Source organism: Ahaetulla prasina, chromosome 14, assembly GCF_028640845.1.
Source record: "Ahaetulla prasina isolate Xishuangbanna chromosome 14, ASM2864084v1, whole genome shotgun sequence".
NCBI lineage: Eukaryota > Metazoa > Chordata > Lepidosauria > Squamata > Colubridae > Ahaetulla > Ahaetulla prasina.
In genome coordinates this window covers 12,706,294-12,725,330 of record NC_080552.1, presented here as the reverse complement: position 1 = coordinate 12,725,330, position 19,037 = coordinate 12,706,294, and the positions used below count along the sequence as shown (strand labels likewise).

The window sequence follows — 19,037 nt, the reverse complement described above, 5'->3', positions numbered from 1 at the left end:
CTGTTCTCCAAAGAGACCCAAAGTTACGGGTGACCTTGAGAATCGCAGCTCCATGAACTAGATAAGATGCTTCCGTCATAGGGAGGAGTGATTTGGGAGTGTGGGGTTGTGTGCCCTCTAATGCAGGGATCTCCAACCTTGGCAACTTTAAGCCTAAAAGATAAAGGTCCCCCTCGCACATACGTGCTAGTCGTTCCCGACTCTAGGGGGCAGTGCTCATCTCCGTTTCAAAGCCGAAGAGCCAGCGCTGTCCAAAGACATCTCCGTGGTCATGTGGCCGGCATGCCTCAACGCCAAAGGCGCATGGAACACTGTTCCCTTCCCACCAATGGTGGTCCCTATTTTTCTATTTGCATTTTTTTTAACGTGCTTTCGAACTGCTAGGTTGGCAGAAGTTGGGACAAGTAATGGGAGCTCACCCCATTACGCAACACTAGGGATTCGAACCGCTGAACTGCCGACCTTTCAATCAACAAGCTCAGCATCTTAGCCACTGAGCCACTGTGTCCCTATAACTTTAAGCTTGGAAGACCAACTACCAGAATTCTGGGAGTTGAAGTCCGCCAAGCTTAAAATTGCCAAGGTTGGAGATCCCTGTCTAGTGAGTATCAATTACCAATCCAGCCCAACCACTGAGCTCCAGAGTCCATGTTGCACTGAAGGCACAGGGAAGTTGGTTTGTAAGCAGAAAAACAGTACAAGTGGTTCTTGTTTTATGACCACAATTGAGCTCAGAATTTATGTTACTAAGCGGGCCGTAATAGCTCAGGCTGTTACTATTACGGGCCGTAATAGCTCAGTAGAACTCTGATAACTCTGGTACCAGTAGAACTCTGGTAAGAAGCCTGTTATTAGAACACAGTAGCCTGCAATTACTGCAGGTTCAAGCCCGGCCCAAGGTTGACTCAGCCTTCCATCCTTTATAAGGTAGGTAAAATGAGGACCCAGATTGTTGGGGGGGCAATAAGTTGACTTTGTAAATATACAAATAGAATGAGACTATTGCCTTATACACTGTAAGCTGCCCTGAGTCTTCGGAGAAGGGCGGGATATAAATGTAAATTAAAAAAAAAAAAGCGAGACATTTTTAAAGCGAGCTTTGCCCCATTTTACGACTTTTCTTGCCACCTTTGTTAAGTGAATCACTGCAGTTGTTAAATGAGTAACGCCGTTGCTAAGCTTTCCCACGGACTTTGCTTGCCAGAAGGTCGCAAAAGAGGATCACGTGACCCCAGGGACACGGCAACCGTCATAAATATGAACCAGTCGTCAAGCATCACGAGACCATGGAGCTGCTGCAACGGTTGTAAGTGTGAAAAATGGCCATAAGTCGCTTTTTTCCGTGCCGTTTGTAACTTTGAACGATCACTAAATGAACTGTTGTAAGTCAAGGTCTACCTATACAGGTAATCCTTGATTGGTTTAGAGACTGTTCAAGGTTACAGCAGCACTGAAAAAAAAATATATTTTATGACTGTTTTTTTTCACATGTAAAACGGTTGCAGCAGCCCTACGGTCACATCATCAAAATTCAGATCAAATTCAACAAATTCAGATCAGATTCAAAATAGGCAACTGGTTCCTATTTATGACGGTGCCCTCTTCTGTAACCTTCTGACAAGCAAAGTCAATAGGAAAGCTAAATTCACTTCTAGCTAATTCAGCTAGTCAGCAACCTTAAAACACTCAAAAGAGCCATTTGGACCCGTTTCCCACAGAAAAGAAAACACCGGGAGCCACAAAACCCTTTTGACATATAAAATGAAGATAACCCTGCATATATCGTTTTTATGCTATGTATTTAAAAAAAAAACTATCGCCTGCTGCATTTATGAAATCAATGAACTGCTACAGAGAAAACAAATTTTTATTTCTGCATGCAACAAAAATGTGGGTCAAAAAGCTCAATAAATCACGTGATGGCGGGTGTCACACATTGGCGGTTGTGACGCATAGTTTGAGCGACAGGGAGCCGCAGCAGAGGGAATGAAAGAGCCGCATGCGGCTCCAGAGCTGCAGGTTGCTGACCCCTGAGCTAGTTCTACCTCTTCAGTTATAGAGAAATTATAGAGAAGAACTTTAGAGAGTTCTTAGAAAGGCAGTATGGTGTAATGGTGAAGGTTTTCGCTTAGAAAGCAGATGGTGAATTCATGCCTTTGGCATGAAAACCAGCTGGGTGACTTTGGGCCAGGCCCTCCCTCTCAGCCCAACCCCCGTACAGGGTTGTTTCTGTGGGTAAAATAGGAACAAGGGGCATTAGGTATGCTCTCTGTCTGAAATGGTGTAGGGTCTCCTTGCTTGAGCAGGGGGCTGGACTAGAAGACCTCCAAGGTCCCTTCCCGCTCTATTCTGATTCTCTGCCTTTTATAAAAAAATAAATAAAGCACTGCACACCAGAACAACTAGACACAAGAACAGTTTTTTCCCGAAGGCCATCACTCTGCTAAACAAATAATTCCCTCAACACTGTCAGACTATTTACTGAATCTGCACTACTATTAATCCTCTCATAGTTCCCATCACCAATCTTTCCATTTATGACTGTATGACTATAACTTGTTGCTGGCAATCCTTATGATTTATATTGATATACTGACCATCAATTGTGTTGTAAATGTTGTACCTTGATGAACGTATCTTTTTTTTGATGTACACTGAGAGCATATGCACCAAGACAAATTCCTTGTGTGTCCAATCACATTTGACCAATAAAATTCTATTCTATTCTATTCTATTCTATTCTATTCTATTCTATTCTATTCTATTCTATTCTATATAAAAATAAAACTAATATTAGTTTTATATTATTAGTTTATAAAAATAATAAAGGTGGGATCTAAATCTAAATAATAATTAAAAAAACAAATTTGGGGGGAAAGTTTAAATTTCTCCTTGCAGCTAACTAACTCTCTCTCTCTCAGTGCCGCCCCCCCACTTTCTAGGAGAGCAGCCGTTTTCTTCATTTTGCAGGAGCAAATAATTTTTTTAGTTATTTTGTCACAACAGGATATATAAGCATAAGCATGAAAATAACTATATAATATATAAGCATATATATGAGCATAAGTATGTGATAACTATATTAATTGGATATAATGAAAGGAAACAATAGGACAGGAACGGTAGGCAGGTTTGTGCTCTTATAATGTCACGGCTTGCAAAGGAACTTTTAATTATTTTGATCACTGATCTTTCATCTAGCTGTAGATCAAGATGTTTTAAAGTTTGAGACTTTAAAGACCCCTTCTTCCCCATGCTTTCTTTTGTAAACCAAAGTAGCCAATGTTTTTTTTTAAAAATGTTTTATTAAAGGTTTTACAAAGAAGAAACTACATTTCTATGGATACACACTGAAACTACAAAAAGCAGGAAAGAGAAAAGGGAAGGAAGGAATGGAAGGGAGGGAGGGAGGGAGGAGGGAAGAAAAAGAGAAAGGGAGGGAGGGAGAAAGAGAAAGAAAGGAAAGGAAGAAAGAAAGGAAAGGAAGGAAGGAAGGAAGGAAAGAAGGAAGGAAAGAAAGAAGGAAGGGAAGGGAAGGGAAGGGAAGGAAGGAATGGAAGGGAGAGAGGAAGGAAGGAAGGAGGGAAGGAAGGAAAAGAAAAAAGGGAGGGAGGTGAAAGAGGGAAAGGGAAAGGGAAAGAAAGAAAGAAAGAAAGAAAGAAAGAAAGAAAGAAAGAAAGAAAGCAAGCTGTCCTTAGTGATTAATACCTTTGCACGTCCAGTTTCTAAGCAATAATATTGCAGGGAATTGATTTCACTCCTGCATTTACTGTGGGGAATAATATGAACCAACTTAGCTTAAAAAGGGTTGAAAGAATTCTTCGGTTGATAAAACACATGAAAACCTTTTGAGTGCCAAAGGGAACATTGTAACTCCATATCCAAAACTGTAGCACAGCCACAACTCCGGAGTACGTTCCTTAACAATAAATAAATAAATAACAAGATACGTGTTTGAAAATGTTTCCTGTAGCGTTTAGTCCTTAAAATACACCCTCCTACGGGTGTGCAAAGTCCATGCCCTGCTACAAACCGATCTTGCTTAAGTTAAGGATTGACCTACAAATGGATTTAATGTCTGGGTCATAGGTGAGAAGAATGTGCTGGAAGATTATCTCGGGAACGGACAGGCTCTGCTCGACTCTGCACCTCTTCCTTCCTTCTGCTTTGCAGCAAGAGAAGAGGGATCCAAAAGAGATCACACACAAAACCGACTTTTTTTATGACAGATGGGCCTCGACTTTATAACTGCAGTTGCGGGCAGAATGGCAACGGTCCCCCATCCTCAGCCAGCATGCTTAGCCACTGTAATGGCAGAATGGAATAGAATAGAATAGAATAGAATAGAATAGAATAGAATAGAATAGAATAGAATAGGAGTAAAAGGAATGGAATAGAATAGAATAGAAATAAGAGAATAGAATGGAATTAAGACTAGACTAGACTAGAATAAAATTAAGAATAGAATTAAGAATAGGATAGAAAAGGAATAGAATATGAATTAGGAATAGAATGGAATATGAATAGAATAGAATAGAATAGAATAGAATAGAATGAAATTAGGAAACAATAGAATAGAATACAATAGGAATAGGAATAAAATAGAATAGAATTGAATTGAATTCTTTATTGGCCAAGTGTGATTGGACACACAAGGAATTTGTCCCTGGTGTATATGTTCTCAGTGTACCTAAGGAGAATAAAATACATTCATCAAGAATAAAAAGATACAGCACTTAGTGATAGTCACGGTTTCCAATATGCTATCAATTCGTACTAGGAAAAAAATAAAAACAAGTAAAAAGGGATAGAATAGAATAGAATTAAGAATACAAAAGAATAGAAATAGGGGAAAAAAAGAAATAAGAGTAAATTTAACATTTTTAAATTTAAATGTTTTTAAATGTTTTATAGAATAGAAAATAGAAAATAATAAAAAATAGAAATTAATAGAAAATGGAAAAGAGGAGAGGAGCTGGAAGGGACCTTGGAGGTCTTCTAGTCCAGCCCCCTGCTCAAGCAGGAGAACCTATACTATTTCAGACAAGCCGTATGTGTCTACAAGCGGTAGACAATTCTGCCCCCAACTGTCCGCTGGGTAATTCTGGGCGTCCCCTCCTCTTCAAGAGGGAGATCAGGGATTAAATGATACAGTTTTAGCCCCACGTCGTTTGATGCTTGGCACGAATTCCTCCCTGCCTTTTTCAAGCGGCTGCTTTCTGCTTAATTGTTGCACGAGGGAAGGAATAATTGCACCCGCGAATTTCAAAAGGATTTGAGCAAACCTGCTTTACCAGCTGCGCCGCTGGTGTAGTGGTATCATGCAAGATTCCCATTCTTGCGACCCGGGTTCGATTCCCGGGCGGCGCAAAAGCTCCTTTTTTTAAACATTTTTTTTAAAAAAACCTTTTGCAAAATCTTCCTTCCTCGCACAGCGCAATGCAATGCACCACCACATTTCCCCTCTTCCGCGTTTCCACGCATTTCCTTTCCTCCCGGGGCCCCTTCCCTTTGCAAAAGCGTGCAAATTTCCCGCCGGTTTCCTTTGTGCTCCGGCATCCCTCTTCTTTCTTTCTTTCTTTCTTTCTTTCTTTCTTTCTTTCTTTCTTTCTTTCTTTCTTTCTTTCTTTCTTTCTTTCTTTCTCTCTCTCTCTCTCTCTCTCTCTCTCTTTCTTTCTTTTTAAAATGTGTTTTTTTTTGCAAGACAAAGGACTCTCCTGCAGACTTCGCTTCCGTTTGAACAAGCCTCCCGCTGCGGCCAAAGAATGTGTAAAATATCCAGGTTTATCCTTATTCCTGTGATCTCCTGCATGTTGGACAAGCTAAAGAAATTTTTTTTAAAAAAAAATGTCAAAGCTTCCTGAGGACTAGCGCCTTGGCTCCCATGGCTGCAGTGTTTTGTTTTGTTTTGTTTTTAAAGGACAAACTAGAAGCGTTGGTAAAGTCAGTCCCCATGGCACAGATAAGGGCACCATGGGTGGACGGGGTGGGGGGGGGGCAGGAGGTTGGGCATCTCTTCCACTCCTCCCTCCCCGCCCTGGAGAAAATTGAAAGGCAGGACACGCCCCTTCAAATCCAGCCAATAGCAACCAGGGGGCGGTCCTCTGCCCTCACTGCCTCCTGGGAAGCGTAGTCTTTCCTGCCTTGGCGTTCCGTCCGTTGCAAGGAAAGGATACAGGGATAAAGGTGGGCAGCGGAGTGGCTGCTGGTCCCTGAGCATCCTTCGCGCAGCCAGCCAGCCAGCCAGCCTGGTGGCCCCGGCTTCTCCAGCCTTCCTCCTGCGCGCATCCTTCGCCTCCTGCGCCCGATCCCGGCGGGCTTGGGGCGGCGGGCTCCCCGAACCCAGAGGGAAGCCCCGAGGGGTCGTGGGAATAGGGGGAGCCGGCCCGAACGTCCCGCTTCTCCGGGCAGCCAACATGAACCGAGGCTTCGGCTCGGCGGCCGATCGCAACAAGGAGCCCATCCTGGCCGTCCTGCGGGGTTACGTGGGGAGCCGGCCCCGGGTGCAGGCGCTGGAGGTGGCCTCGGGCTGCGGGCTCCACGCCGCGCATTTCGCCCGAGCGCTGCCCAACCTGGAGTGGCAGCCTTCCGACGTGGACCCCCAAGCCCTGGCCAGGTGAGGAAGGACGGGGAGGGGAGGGGAGGGGAGGGGAGAGGGTTAGGTGGGTGGGCGAAGCCCCCTTTCTGCTTCCCCTGCCTTGCTTTCCAGGCTGGTGGACTCAGCTTCCCATCACCCACCTCCTCCCACTTATGACTGTATGACTGTAACTTTGTTGCTGGTAATCCTCATGATTTATATTAATATTGATTGCTTCCTGATTGCTTATTTGTTCCCTATGACTATCATTAAGTGTTGTACCTTATGATTCTTGATGAAGGTATATTTTCTTTTATGTACTCTGAGAGCGTATGCACCAAAATTCCTTGTGTGTCCAATCACACTTGGCCAATAAAAAATTCTATTCTATTCTATTCTATTCTATTCTATTCTATTCTATTCTATTCTATTCTATTCTATTCTATTCTATTCTATTCTATTCTCCTCTCCTCTCCTCTCCTCTCCTCTCCTCTCCTCTCCTATTCTATTCCTATTCCTATTCCTATTCCTATTTCGGCAGATGAGGTTGTAGAAAAAATGCTTTTAAAAGTACAAAAAAAAGTTGGCCACGCCCACCCAGTCACATTACACCTCCCCCCCAAGCCAAGCCCACAGAACCAGTAGTAACAAATTTTACATTTCACCCCTGGTCTACAGCCATAACTTTCTTCCGTGGAGAAATGCCCCCTCCCAAATATATCCTGCCCAATTTCCAATCTAGAGATTCCACAAATGTCTTCTGCAACATGGGAGTCAAGTTATTCTCCAAAGCACCCAAGGGCAGGACAAGAAGCAATGGGTGGAAACTAACCACAGAGAGAAGCAATTTAGAACTCAGGAGAAATTTCCTGACAGTCAGAACAATTAACCAGTGGAACAACTTGCCTCCAGAAGTTGTGAATGTTCCAACACTGGAAGTTTTTAAGAAGAGATTTGGCCAACCATTTGTCTGAAATGATGTAGCGCAATGCCGGAAGTGGCACGCAGAGCCATCTCTCCAGGGACTCCAGCTGTCGCTGGTTGTTCTTCCGGGTTACAGCGCTGGCTAGCTGGTCTTTGCGTGCACCGGAAACCGGAAGAGCAGCTCCTTGGCACACACGCGTGTGCCGGAAACTATAAGCTCAGCTTCCCAGTGCATATATGCACATCAGGGAGCTGCGTTTCTGGTGCTCCTGTACATACATGCTGGGGAGTTGCTGTTCCAGTTTTTGATGTTCCCCCATGCGCATGCGCTCCTGTTCGCCGACACTGGTGTAGGGTTTCCTGCCTAAGCAGGGGGTTGGACTAGTCCAGTGGTCACCAACCAGTGGTCCGTGGACCACTGGTGGTCCGCGAGAAAATTTTGCTGGTCCGCAGAAAAATCATTTGCATTTTTTATATTGCACTAAATACTATTTATCTTTTCTAAAAATTCGTATTAGTGGTCCTCGGGATTTAAAATTATGAATTTGGTGGTCCCTGAGATCCGAGAGGTTGGAGACCCCTGGACTAGAAGACCTCCAAGGTCCCTTTCAACTCCGTTATTCTATTCTGTGTTGGTCAACAGCTTCTCCTTTCTCTTTGCCCTCGTAGCATCTCGGCGTTTATCCAAACACTCCACCTCTCAAATGTCAAACCACCCATCTACCTGGACTCCTCTCAGAGCTGGGAGACCTGGGGAGGCCTGCGTCCAAATTCTTTGGATCTCATCGTCAACATCAACATGATTCACATCTCAGAAATGAAGTGCACTCAGGTGAAGAGTAAATCCCTTTTCATCTCGCTCTGGGATTGATGCTGGACTTCAGAGCTGGTTTTGCTTTTGGGGATCTCCAGATTAGGGGACTGCAATGTAGAAGGACAGAGAACAAAACCCCACCCAGAAATCTGGTAGCATTTTTTTTCCGACCAGCGAATTCTATTCAAAGGGAGTTGCTTTCACAAGCTGTGGTTTGCCTTATCAGGGGTTAAGAAAAATGGTGGTAGCAGACCTGTTGAGTTTTTGCCACGTAGAGTAATGGGGCTTTCTTCTTACAGTTTAATGTAAGAAGAGGGATCTTGGAGTCCTAGTGGACAACCATTTAAATAGGAGCCAGCAGTGTGCAGCAGCTGCTAAAAAAGCCAACACAGTTCTGGGCTGCATAAACAGAGGGATAGAATCAAGATCACGTGAAGTGTTAGTGCCACTTTATAATGCCTTGGTAAGGCCACACTTGGAATATCGCATTCAGTTTTGGTCGCCACGATGTAAAAAATATGCTGAGACTCTAGAAAGAGTTGCAGAGAAGAGCAACAAAGATGATTAGGGGACTGGAGGCTAAAACATATGAAGAACGGTTGCAGGAACTGGATATTTCTAGTCTGATGAAAAGAAGGACTAGGGGAGACATGATAGCAGTCTTCCAATATCTCAGGGGTTGCCACAAAGAAGAGGGAGTCAGGCTATTCTCCAAAGCACCTGAGGGCAGGACAAGAAGCAATGGGTGGAAACTGACCAAAGAAAGAAGCAACTTAGAACTAAGGAGAAATTTCCTGACAGTTAGAACAATTAATCAGTGGAACGACTTGCCTGCAGAAGTTGTGAATGCTCCAACACTGGAAATTTTTAAGAAAATGTTGGATAACCATCTGACTGAGATGGTGTAGGGTTTCCTGCCTGGGCAGGGGGTTGGACTAGAAGGCCTCCAAGGTCCCTTCCAACTCTGTTGTTATACTATATTATATTATAATGTACACTCAGGGGTGGGCTGCTGGGGGTTCGCAGGGGTTCGGGAGAACCTCTAGCTAAGTTTCTGTGTAGTTCGGAGAACCCACAAATCCCACTCCTGGCTGGCCCCGCCCACCCCACCCCGCCCCTCCCAGGAGTCCCCACGCAGCCCGTTTTGGATGCAGGTAAGTGCAGGGTGTGCGTGGAGGCTCGGGGAGGGCGAAAAACAGGCCTACCGGAATTTTGGGAAGGGGCCAGAGGGCCTCCAGAGCCTGGGGAGGCTGTTTTCGCCCTCCTGGAGACTCGAGGAAAGCCTCTGGAGCCCGGGGAGGGCAAAAAGCCCCACCACCCCCCGCCATGGTGCAGGAGGCCGACTAGGCCACGCCCACTATGGCCAGGGCCACCCAGCAGCCGGGCAGAGAACCCCTTGCTAAAAATTTTGAAGCCCACCCCTGTGTACACTGAAGTTTTGTTTTAACCAACTTAATTGTAGGGAAGTTTGATGTCCCAGTTAAGGCGCCAGGGTAGAAACCGAGAAATGGTGAATTCTAGTCGCACTTTAGGCATGAAAATCGGCTGGGTGATTTTGGGCCAATCACTAGGAGACTGTGAGTTTTAGTCCTGCCTTAAACATGAAAGCTGGCTGGGTGACTTTGGGCCAATCGCTAGGAGACAGTGAGTTCTAGTTCCATGTTAGATCTGAAAGCCAACTGGGTGACTTTGGACCAATCACTTGGAGATGGTGAGTTCTAGTTCCGCCTTAGACATGAAAGTCAGCTGTATGATTTTGGGACTGGCCCAAAATCACCCAGCCATCTTTCATGTCTAAGGCAGAACTACAACTCACGGTCTCCTGGTCTCCTGATTTTCACCAGGAGACCGTGAGTTGTAGTCCTGCCTTAGACATGAAAGATGGCTGGGTGATTTTGGGCCAGTCACCAGGAGATGGTGAGTTCTAGTGCCGCCTTAGACATGAAAGCTGGCTGGATAACTTTGGGCCAATCACTAGGAGACTGTGAGTTCTAATCCCGCTTTAGGCATGAAAATCAGACGGGGGACCTTGCCTCACCCCTCTGCTCTGCGGCAACGGCAAACTTAATGATCACAGCAAAAAAAAAAAAAGATTGTAAAATTGAGCACAACCACCACCAAGTTCCGGTCCCAATTGCGGTCAGAAGTCAAGGACTACCTGCATGAAGTGTTTTGCTTTGAACAATGTCGCATTTATTTCGTGATCCTAGTAGATATTCTTTCCAGGGCTGATGGCTTCTCTCTCTTCCTCTCCTGCCTTCTGTTTGTCCAGGGCTTGTTCCAGGGAGCTGGGAAACTACTCAAACCCAAAGCAGTGATGATCACCTACGGAGTAAGTGTTTGCTCCGGGTTGCTGTAAATTTAGTAATCAAAAAGCAGAGGGAGATTAGCTACTCCTGATCTACACAAGGTCAACGCAAGGAGAAATAACCTGGTTTTGGAGTGTGGCATTCTGCCTTGACATTAGTTAATTAATTTATTTAAATTAATTTCCTTGCTTCTATTTTTTGTCTTCAGACTCTGGGAGGGCATGGATGCTCTCGGTAGGGGAGACGCTCCCCACTTTGCTGGGGGATGGATGACTTTATCTAACAAATTGTGTTGTTGTTTTGCTTCCGTGCTCGACAGCCCTACGCGGTGAATGGTTGCATCACTCCACAGAGCAACGTGGATTTTGATTACAGGTTGAGGCAGAGGTGAGCAACGCAAAGCTTGATGGGGGGGGGGGAGTTGGGTGGGAGGAGTAGAAGTGAGGGTGTGTGGGGGGGGAGTCAAAAAAAGTCAGGATGGCAGTACAATTACACAGAAATTGTTTTTAGGTTGCAGAATTATTATTTTTAATACAAGGCTAAAGATCTTCCTTCCTTCCTTCCATTCCTCTTTCTCACCCTTCTCCACTTTCCATTTTCCTTCCTTCCTTCCTTCCTTTCTTCCTTCCTTCCTCTCCTCTTTCTCCTCCTTTTCCTCTTTCCATTTTCTTTCCTTCCTTCCTTCCTCTGCTTCCTTCTTCTCCATTTTCTCCTCTCCATTTTCTTTCCTTCCTTCCTCCCTTCCTTCCTTCCTTCCTTCCTTCCATCCTTTCTCTGCTTCCTTCTTCTCCAATTTCTCTTCTTTCTCCTCTCCATTTTCCTTCCTTCCTTCCTTCCTCCAACCCTCCCTTCCTTCTACTCTTTCTCCTCCTTTTCCTCTTTCCATTTTTTCTTTCCTTCCTTCCTTTTTTCCTTCTTCTCCATTTTCTCTTCTTTTTTCTCTCCATTTTCCTTCCTTCCTTTCTTCCTTCCTCCCTCCCTTCCTTCTACTCCTTTCTCCTCCTTTTCCTCTTTCCATTTTCCTTTCTTCTTTCCTTCCTTCCTTCCTTCCTTCTTCTCCATTTTCTCTTCTTTCTCCTCTCCATTTTTCTTCCATCCTCTGCTTCCTTCTTCTCCTTCTCTGCTTTCTCCTCTTTCCATTTTCCTTCCTTCTTTCCTTCCTTCTCCTTCTCCTTCTCCTCCTTCTTTCCTTCTCTTTTTGTTTTCCTTCCTCCCTCCCTCCCTCTACCAGCAATCCAGCTTGGGGACTCAGAGACACGGCTGTCCTGCAACAGCTTGCGGAGGCCAACGGGATGCAGCTAGAAAACATGGTAGGCTGAATTGGGAAAGGTATCCCATTCTGTTTAAAACAGGAAAGGAACTTTGGCTGCAGTTTTAGTTTCAGCTTTAGCTTTCCTGTTTAAGTCTTGGTTTTGCTTCGGTTTTAATTTTGCTCCAGATATACAGTTTTCGTTTTGCAATGTTAGTTCCACAGTTTCAGTTTTAGTCTTGGCTCGAGTTTTACAGTTTTAGTATTAGTTTTACAATGTTAGTTTTCATCTGGACAGGGGAATATCCCAAAGTCGAGATGGCAGCCGTGTCCGTGTGATTGACATTTTCGTGGGGCTGCCCCCTTGATTGTTTTGATCAACCCCTGCACACATCCCTGCCTGAATGACACCCCTGTGCAGCCCAATTTCTAGCAGCAATTTCACCTGGCGATAGATACGCCCAGGGCTGGGCTGCTGGGGGTTCGCAGGGGTTCAGGAGAACCTCTAGCTAAGATTCTGTGCAGTTCGGAGAAGCCCCCAAATCCCACTCCTGGTTGGCCCCGCCCCGCCCACCCCACCTCTCCCAGGAGTCCCCATGTGGCCCTTTTTGGAAGCAGGTAAGTGCAGAGTGCGTGTGGAGGCTCAGGGAGGGCAAAAAACGAGCTTACCGGAAGTTCAGGAAAGCTGGAAACGGGCCTGTTTCTAGCCTCCAAAGGGCTTCCAGAGCCTGGGGAGGCCGTTTTAGCCCTCCCGGAGGCTTCAGGAAAGCCTCCGGAGCCCGGGAAGGGCAAAAACGCCCACTCTCGCCGTGGTGCAGGAGGCTGACTAGGCCACACCCACCATGGCCATGCCCACCCAGCAACCAGGTAGAGAACCCTTTGCTAAAAATTTTGAAGCCCACCCCTGGATGCGCCTCCTCCAATTTGCTATTTTGAGTTTGTTTTTTTTATTTGCATTTATATCCCGCCCTTCTCCGAAGACTCAGGGCAGCTTACACTATGTCAAGCAATAGTCTTCATCCATTTGTATATTATATACAAAGTCAACTTATTGCCCCCCAACAATCTGGGTCCTCATTTTACCTACCTTATAAAGGATGGAAGGCTGAGTCAACCTTGGGCCTGGTGGGACTTGAACTTGCAGTAATTGCAAGCAGCTGCTGTTAATAACAGACTGTCTTACCAGTCTGAGCCACAGAGTTCATTTTTGCCTAAAAAAATAAGCTGAGCTTCTCGCTCATACGCTGATCACTCCTCTACCTGGCTAAATTCTTTGGACTCCAGCTCTTTCTGCTGATCTCTGGGGGTCCCCTAGTGCCTCCTGGTTCCTCACCCTGAGGATGGGCTCTCTTGCAGTTTGGCATCTATTCCAAATTTTATCGCCCGGAATAACCACAAAAATGTTTTCTGCTTCCAGGTCGACATGCCGGCAAACAACAAGTGCCTCATTTTCCGCAAACACTAAGTCGCCGGACTGCTGTCTGCAACGAGGGAACTTCATGGACCACTTCCAGATGCTGCGGAGGTCTTCTCCTCCCTCTGCAGGATTTCTTCTGCTTCTCTTCCTGCCGAGCTCTGCTTCTTGACACATCCATGGGGACGTCCTTATGGGGTGGTGGGATCAAGTGCCATAATTAATTCATCGCTGAAAACTTTGCGGAAGAACTGTGGTCCAGCAGAGATGGTTGGCCATGTTGCTCTTGATTTTTTTCTTTGGTGGAGAGATAGGGTGTTAATGCCTCTTTGGATTTGAGAGCTAGATGCTTGCATCTTTGGACAAAGGAGAGATCGGGGACCACTGTTGTCCAAGCAATGGCTTGACCAGTGTGGTCATGTACTTCTCTGCCTTGAACATAATGCTTCAGAATTAGTTTTTGCAGAATTAGACTTGCAGGTTGTGGCACTGCGCCACAAATTTAGAGGCAGCTCTTCAGCCTCAAGAAACAGGGTATGTTCCCAGGGTACATTAAACAAACTCAGTTAACAAGACCATCTCTTTAATTAAACCTCTGGTTGCCAGCTGCATGGTGGTTTGGCGATCCTCCGTAACAGCCCCTGCTTGGCGGAATGGGGACGCTGCGACATGTAACCAAGGTTTGAAATCTTGGGGTTTCAAATTCAGGGTGCCTTAAATGTCTGCTGGTTTTGATTTGGACAACATGACAAGCCACAAATCCCGGCTAATACATGAAGGCTAGGGTTGGGAGGTGGAATCGGCAATTTTGCTGGTTGTGATGAAGTTGCGGCTTTGGAGAAGAGCTATGAGTTAAGAGGCTTCGGGACTGACAATTTAGGAATAATGCTTCAAGACTGGGCAACTTTAAGACTTGTGGACTTCAACTCCCAGAATTCCCCAGCCAGCAGAATTCTGAGAGCTGAAGTCCACAAATCTTAGAAGTTGCTGAAGTTGGACGCTCCTGCTTTAAGAAGTCTGGAACATAATTTATTTTTTTCCTCCTAGATGACTAAAAGTTTTGATGTTTAACTGGAAGGGGAGACAAAACGCTTGTAAACTCCCCCCTCCAGTTGAAAATATATATCCCCTTGGATATATATTTTGGTTGGGGTCTTTTCCCCCCACTTCTTCCTTAATTACAAAGTTCTTATATCAGACGAACACAGAGACGGTATTCAGCCGGTTCCTACCAATTCAGGCGAACCGGTAGTGACGACCTGCTGGTGAGCAAACCCACCGGCCCAGACGCAATCCTGTCCTATATCACTATGTTTTTGACGTCGCACGCATGTGCAAGCGAATTGCTGTGTTGTTTGATGTCGCATGCAGGTGTGGATGGCGCGCGTGAGCGAATTGCCATGTTTTGTGATGCCGCACGCATGCGCGGGTCACATTTCTGGTGCTGGGCGAACCGATTGCTACTAGTATGTGAAGGTCACCTCTGGGCCAACACTTAATTACACCCCAGAGCTAGTGACCCTCAATATTTCATGCCGTCGGTACAATTTAAAACAATGCCCATGTCTGTTACTTTTGGGGAGATGAGGAAGTCAGGATTCCCCCATGCTTAAATCTTAGGACCGTGAGCCTGATGTTGAACCAGCGCATGGCACATTAGATGAATCACACGCTCTAAAGTTCCTTTAATTCAAGTGGCAATTTTGGCAGTCTGGAGGTTTGAATGTCCTTCTGCGTGGACATCTCCTTTCCAGCCACAAAGACGGGGCTGATTTCACCCAACTGTTTGTCTAGATGTGTTGGATTGCAGTTGATTTCCATATTTTTGTTTTGTAATCCAGTAGATCTGGACGGCTGGTTTAAAAATAATAATAATAATAATCCTGTCCCAGTTTTCTGCAGGAATGAGAAGCTGGTTGGTTTGCTTTTGAACGTGGTGAATTGCACACCGCTTCACGTGTGAAGAGTGATATCTTCCAAATGCTTTTGCTTCACATAACCAGAGATGGAATTCAGCCCGTTAGGACTGGTTAGGACCAGTTCGAGCGAACCGGTAGTCCCGACAATCAGCTGGCCCAGGCCACCCTATCCTCTCCTTTATTTTCTGCTTTCTAGCTCATCTCAATCACATAGCACAGCTGATTCCTCTCCTTCACTGTTCTACTTACCGTTGCTGACTCGGAAGCAGCTGAGCTTCTAAATCAGAGGTCTTCAAACTTGGCTGGAGAATTCTGGGAATTGAAGTCCACAAGTCTTAAAGCTGCCAAGTTTGGGGACTCCTGTTCTAAATGCTCCATTTTCAGCGCGAAGCGCACGCTCACCAAACCGGTGGTTAAACCGGCAGCATTCCACCACTGCACATAACTAACCGCTTGGGTTTATTGTTTACAATCCAGTGCCGTTCACGTGTCCCTAGGCAGATCAGAGTTACCTTCAAAGCTGATAAGTGATTTTTTATTATTTTTTTCTTGCACCCTCCCTTCAAATTTTTTTTCCTTTTTTAAAAAAAAAAGAGATTATAGTCTTTTCTGTGTCCAGGGGCAGAAACTTAAATCCCCATCTCTCTAATTTGTATGTAGAATACTATCTCCCTCTAGTGGTGATGTGTGGCATATCGAATGTTTCTTTAAATTCTTATTTGGATGATGTGAGAATGCTCAAAAAAAGAGCCTTGGCTAAGAATCAAAGTAACAGTGGCTTACATAATCTATGTTGCATTTGGGTTGCAAATAAATATAACGTTTTGGCATTGCTACACAAATAGCACTTGGTTGTTTTTTTTATCTAGCTCACTATCTACAATGGAGCCATTCGGAAAGGTAAATCTGACAGTGTGTCACCAGGGGGCAGTATTAGATCACATTTGTCTGGACCCAGAAGCTAAGCAGGGCCAGTTCTGGTTACAACTTGGATGGGTCTCCTCCAAACAGTAAAACAGCCTGCAAAATGTAAAGAAAAACACTTTCCTGCCCTCAATTTACACAGTCCTCAATTTATAATCTGTCACTTAGTAACCTTTCAGAGTTATAACAGATTCCCCCCTCAAAAGTTACTTGTGACCTGGTTCTGAAGTTTCAGTGTGTGGCCACACCAGGAGTGAAATCCAGCAGGTTCTGGAGAACCGGTAGCGGAAATTTTGAGTAGTTTGGAGAACCAGCAAATACCACCACTGACTGGCCCAGCCCCCATCTATTCTCTGCCTCCCAAGTCCCAGCTGACCAGGAGGAAGTGGAGATTTTACAGTATCCTTTCCCTGGAGTGTGGTGGGAATGCAGATTTTGCAGTATTCTTCCCCTGTAGTAGGGTGGGAATGGGGATTTTGCAGTATCCTTCCCCCTGGAGTGGGGAGGGAATGGACATTTTGCAGTATCCTTCCCCAGGAGTGGGGAGGGAATGGGGATTTTGCAATATCCTTCCCCCAGGAGTGGGGAGGGAATAGGGATTTTGCAAATATCCTTCCCCTGGAGTGGGGAGGGAATGGACATTTTGCAGTATCCTTCCCCAGGAATGGGGAGGGAATGGTCATTTTGCAATATCCTTCCCCTGGAGTGGGGAGGGAATGGACATTTTGCAATATCCTTCCCCTGGAGTGGGTTGGGAATGGACATTTTGCAGTATCCTTCCCCTGGAGTGGGGAGGGAATGGAGATTTTGCAGTATCCTTCCCCTGGAGTGGGGAGGGAATGGAGATTTTGCAGTATCCTTCCCCTGCCACGCCCACCAAACCACACCACGCCCACCAAGCCACGCCCACAGAACCGGTATTAAAAAAAACTGGATTTCAACACACACACACAACCAGCTCAGCAACCAGCCTCTTTTACGGCCATTTGCAGCATGACCATGGTTTATTATTACTTTTCCCCAGAAATTGGCAATTGCCCATCCAGGCTAGGAAGCTAGTCCTCAAGAAACAGTGATCATTTGTCTAAAGAAAGAATTTGCCATCCTGACGTTTTTTTTTTTTTAAAAAAGCTTCTATTGACCTGCGCTGTAAGATTGAGAAGAAACGTGGCTTGTCGGTTTAATTAGTCTTCATTTTTTCACAAAAGGTTGGAGCAGCTGAGAAGGATGTGCCGCAGTGGGACCTAGTGGTTGCAGATAAATGACAGCTCACACAAAATCAGACAGTAGACCATTAACAAGCGTTCGCCAGCCCTCGTCGTAGCAGAGTTCGCATTGTGACAGAAAAATATTTTAAAAATAAATAAGAGCTGGCCTGGACTGAAGATGGGAAATGTAGATTTCCCTTTACTGACTGTTTTAATAACAAGAAGAGTGACTGAGTTGGAAGGGACCTTTGAGCAGGGGTGAAACGTAAAATTTACTACTACCGGTTCTGTGGGCGTGGCTTGGTGGGTGGGTGGAGTAACGTGACTGGGTGGGCGTGTCTAACTTTTTTTTAAAAAAAACTTTTAAAAGCGTTTTTTTCTACAATCTCTTTGGCTGAAGAGGTGGTAAAGAAATGCTTTTAAAAGTCTCTGAAGATCAGGCAACTCAGCTGGGATCGCCGGAGGAGCCTTTTAAAAGCTTTTTAAAGGGTTCTGATATCCCAGCTGAGTTGCCTGATCGCCAGAACTTTTTAAAAGCATTTTTTTACAACTTCTTCGGCTGAAGAGGTGGTAGAAAAAAATGCTTTTAAAAGGTTCTAGCGATCCTAGTTGAGCTGTGCGATCATCAGAGGCTTTTTAAAAAAACTTTTAAAAGCATTTTTTCGGCCGAAGAAAAAATGCTTTTAAAAGTAAAAAAAAAAATCACCTCTGATGATCGTGCAGCTCAGCTAGGCATGGCGGGGGGGAGGGGCAGGGATTTTGCTACCAGTTCTCTGAACCACCCGCCGCCATCGCTACCGGATTGGGCCATCTGGTCCAAACTGGGAGCATTTCACCCCTGCCTTGGAGGTCATCTAGTCCAACCCCCTGTTCACGCAGGAGAACTATACTAAGGATTTGAACCACCGAATCGCCGACCTTTCTGATCAACAAGCTCAGCGTCTTAGCACATTAAACCAGGTCAACAAGCAAACAGGTTAACAAGCCTAGTGCAGCTAGTCCTCGACCTACAACAGTTCATTCAGTGACCGAAGTTAACCAGGGCACTGGAAAAAAAAAAAGACACTTACTTCGGACCGTTTTTCACACTTATGACCATTGCAAGCCTCCCCACAGTCACGTGATCAAAATTTGGACACTTGGCAACTGGCTCATATTTATGAAGGTCGCAGTGTCATGTGATCACCGGGGTGTGTGTGTGTCACGTGATCCCCTTTTGGGACCTTCAGACGAGCCAAGTCAATGGGCAAAGCCAGATTCACTTAACAACCGTTGTGGCCAACTCAACAACTGCAGCGATTCGCCTAAGAAATGTGGCGAGAAAGGTCACAAAAATGGAGGGCAAAACTCATTGGACAACCGTGTTGCTTAGCAATGTAAATTTCGGGCTTGGTTGTGGTCGTAAGCCAAGGACTACCTGTAGAATGTATTCCACACATTAGTTGCTTTGGGTTGTGTGTGAATCCTGTTTGGTAGGTTGGTAGATCCAAAAACTCAGAAAACCAGTTAGTTCAGTGACCGGGTTCAGCATGTCGTGTGAACACAGCTCGTCTGTGGATTGAAAGGGGCAGCAGTTCACCTGTTACCGTCTTCCCACTCACTCCTTGGTTTCTATAACAACATAAGAATGACTGTGCCTTTGAGGAGGTGGGGGGGTCTCTCTCTTGCCTGTTCTACTTTCCCTCCCCTCGAGCCCACC

General features: G+C 45.4%; 1 protein-coding gene and 1 non-coding gene across 2 annotated transcripts; both read left to right on the top strand.

The window, feature by feature from the left end:
* The first annotated feature begins 5,299 nt into the window (after positions 1–5,299).
* Positions 5,300–5,370, top strand: TRNAG-CCC (transfer RNA glycine (anticodon CCC)). Its single transcript has one exon. It is a non-coding gene; the product is annotated as a tRNA-Gly (tRNA).
* A 757-nt stretch (positions 5,371–6,127) lies between these two features.
* METTL26 (methyltransferase like 26) lies at positions 6,128–16,244 on the top strand. Its single transcript, XM_058157805.1, has 6 exons — positions 6,128–6,616; positions 8,171–8,333; positions 10,588–10,647; positions 10,944–11,011; positions 11,856–11,934; positions 13,291–16,244. The coding sequence occupies exons 1-6, from the start codon at positions 6,417–6,419 to the stop codon at positions 13,336–13,338; spliced, it is 618 nt and encodes a 205-aa protein (XP_058013788.1). The 5' UTR covers positions 6,128–6,416; the 3' UTR covers positions 13,339–16,244.
* Positions 16,245–19,037: the final 2,793 nt, after the last annotated feature.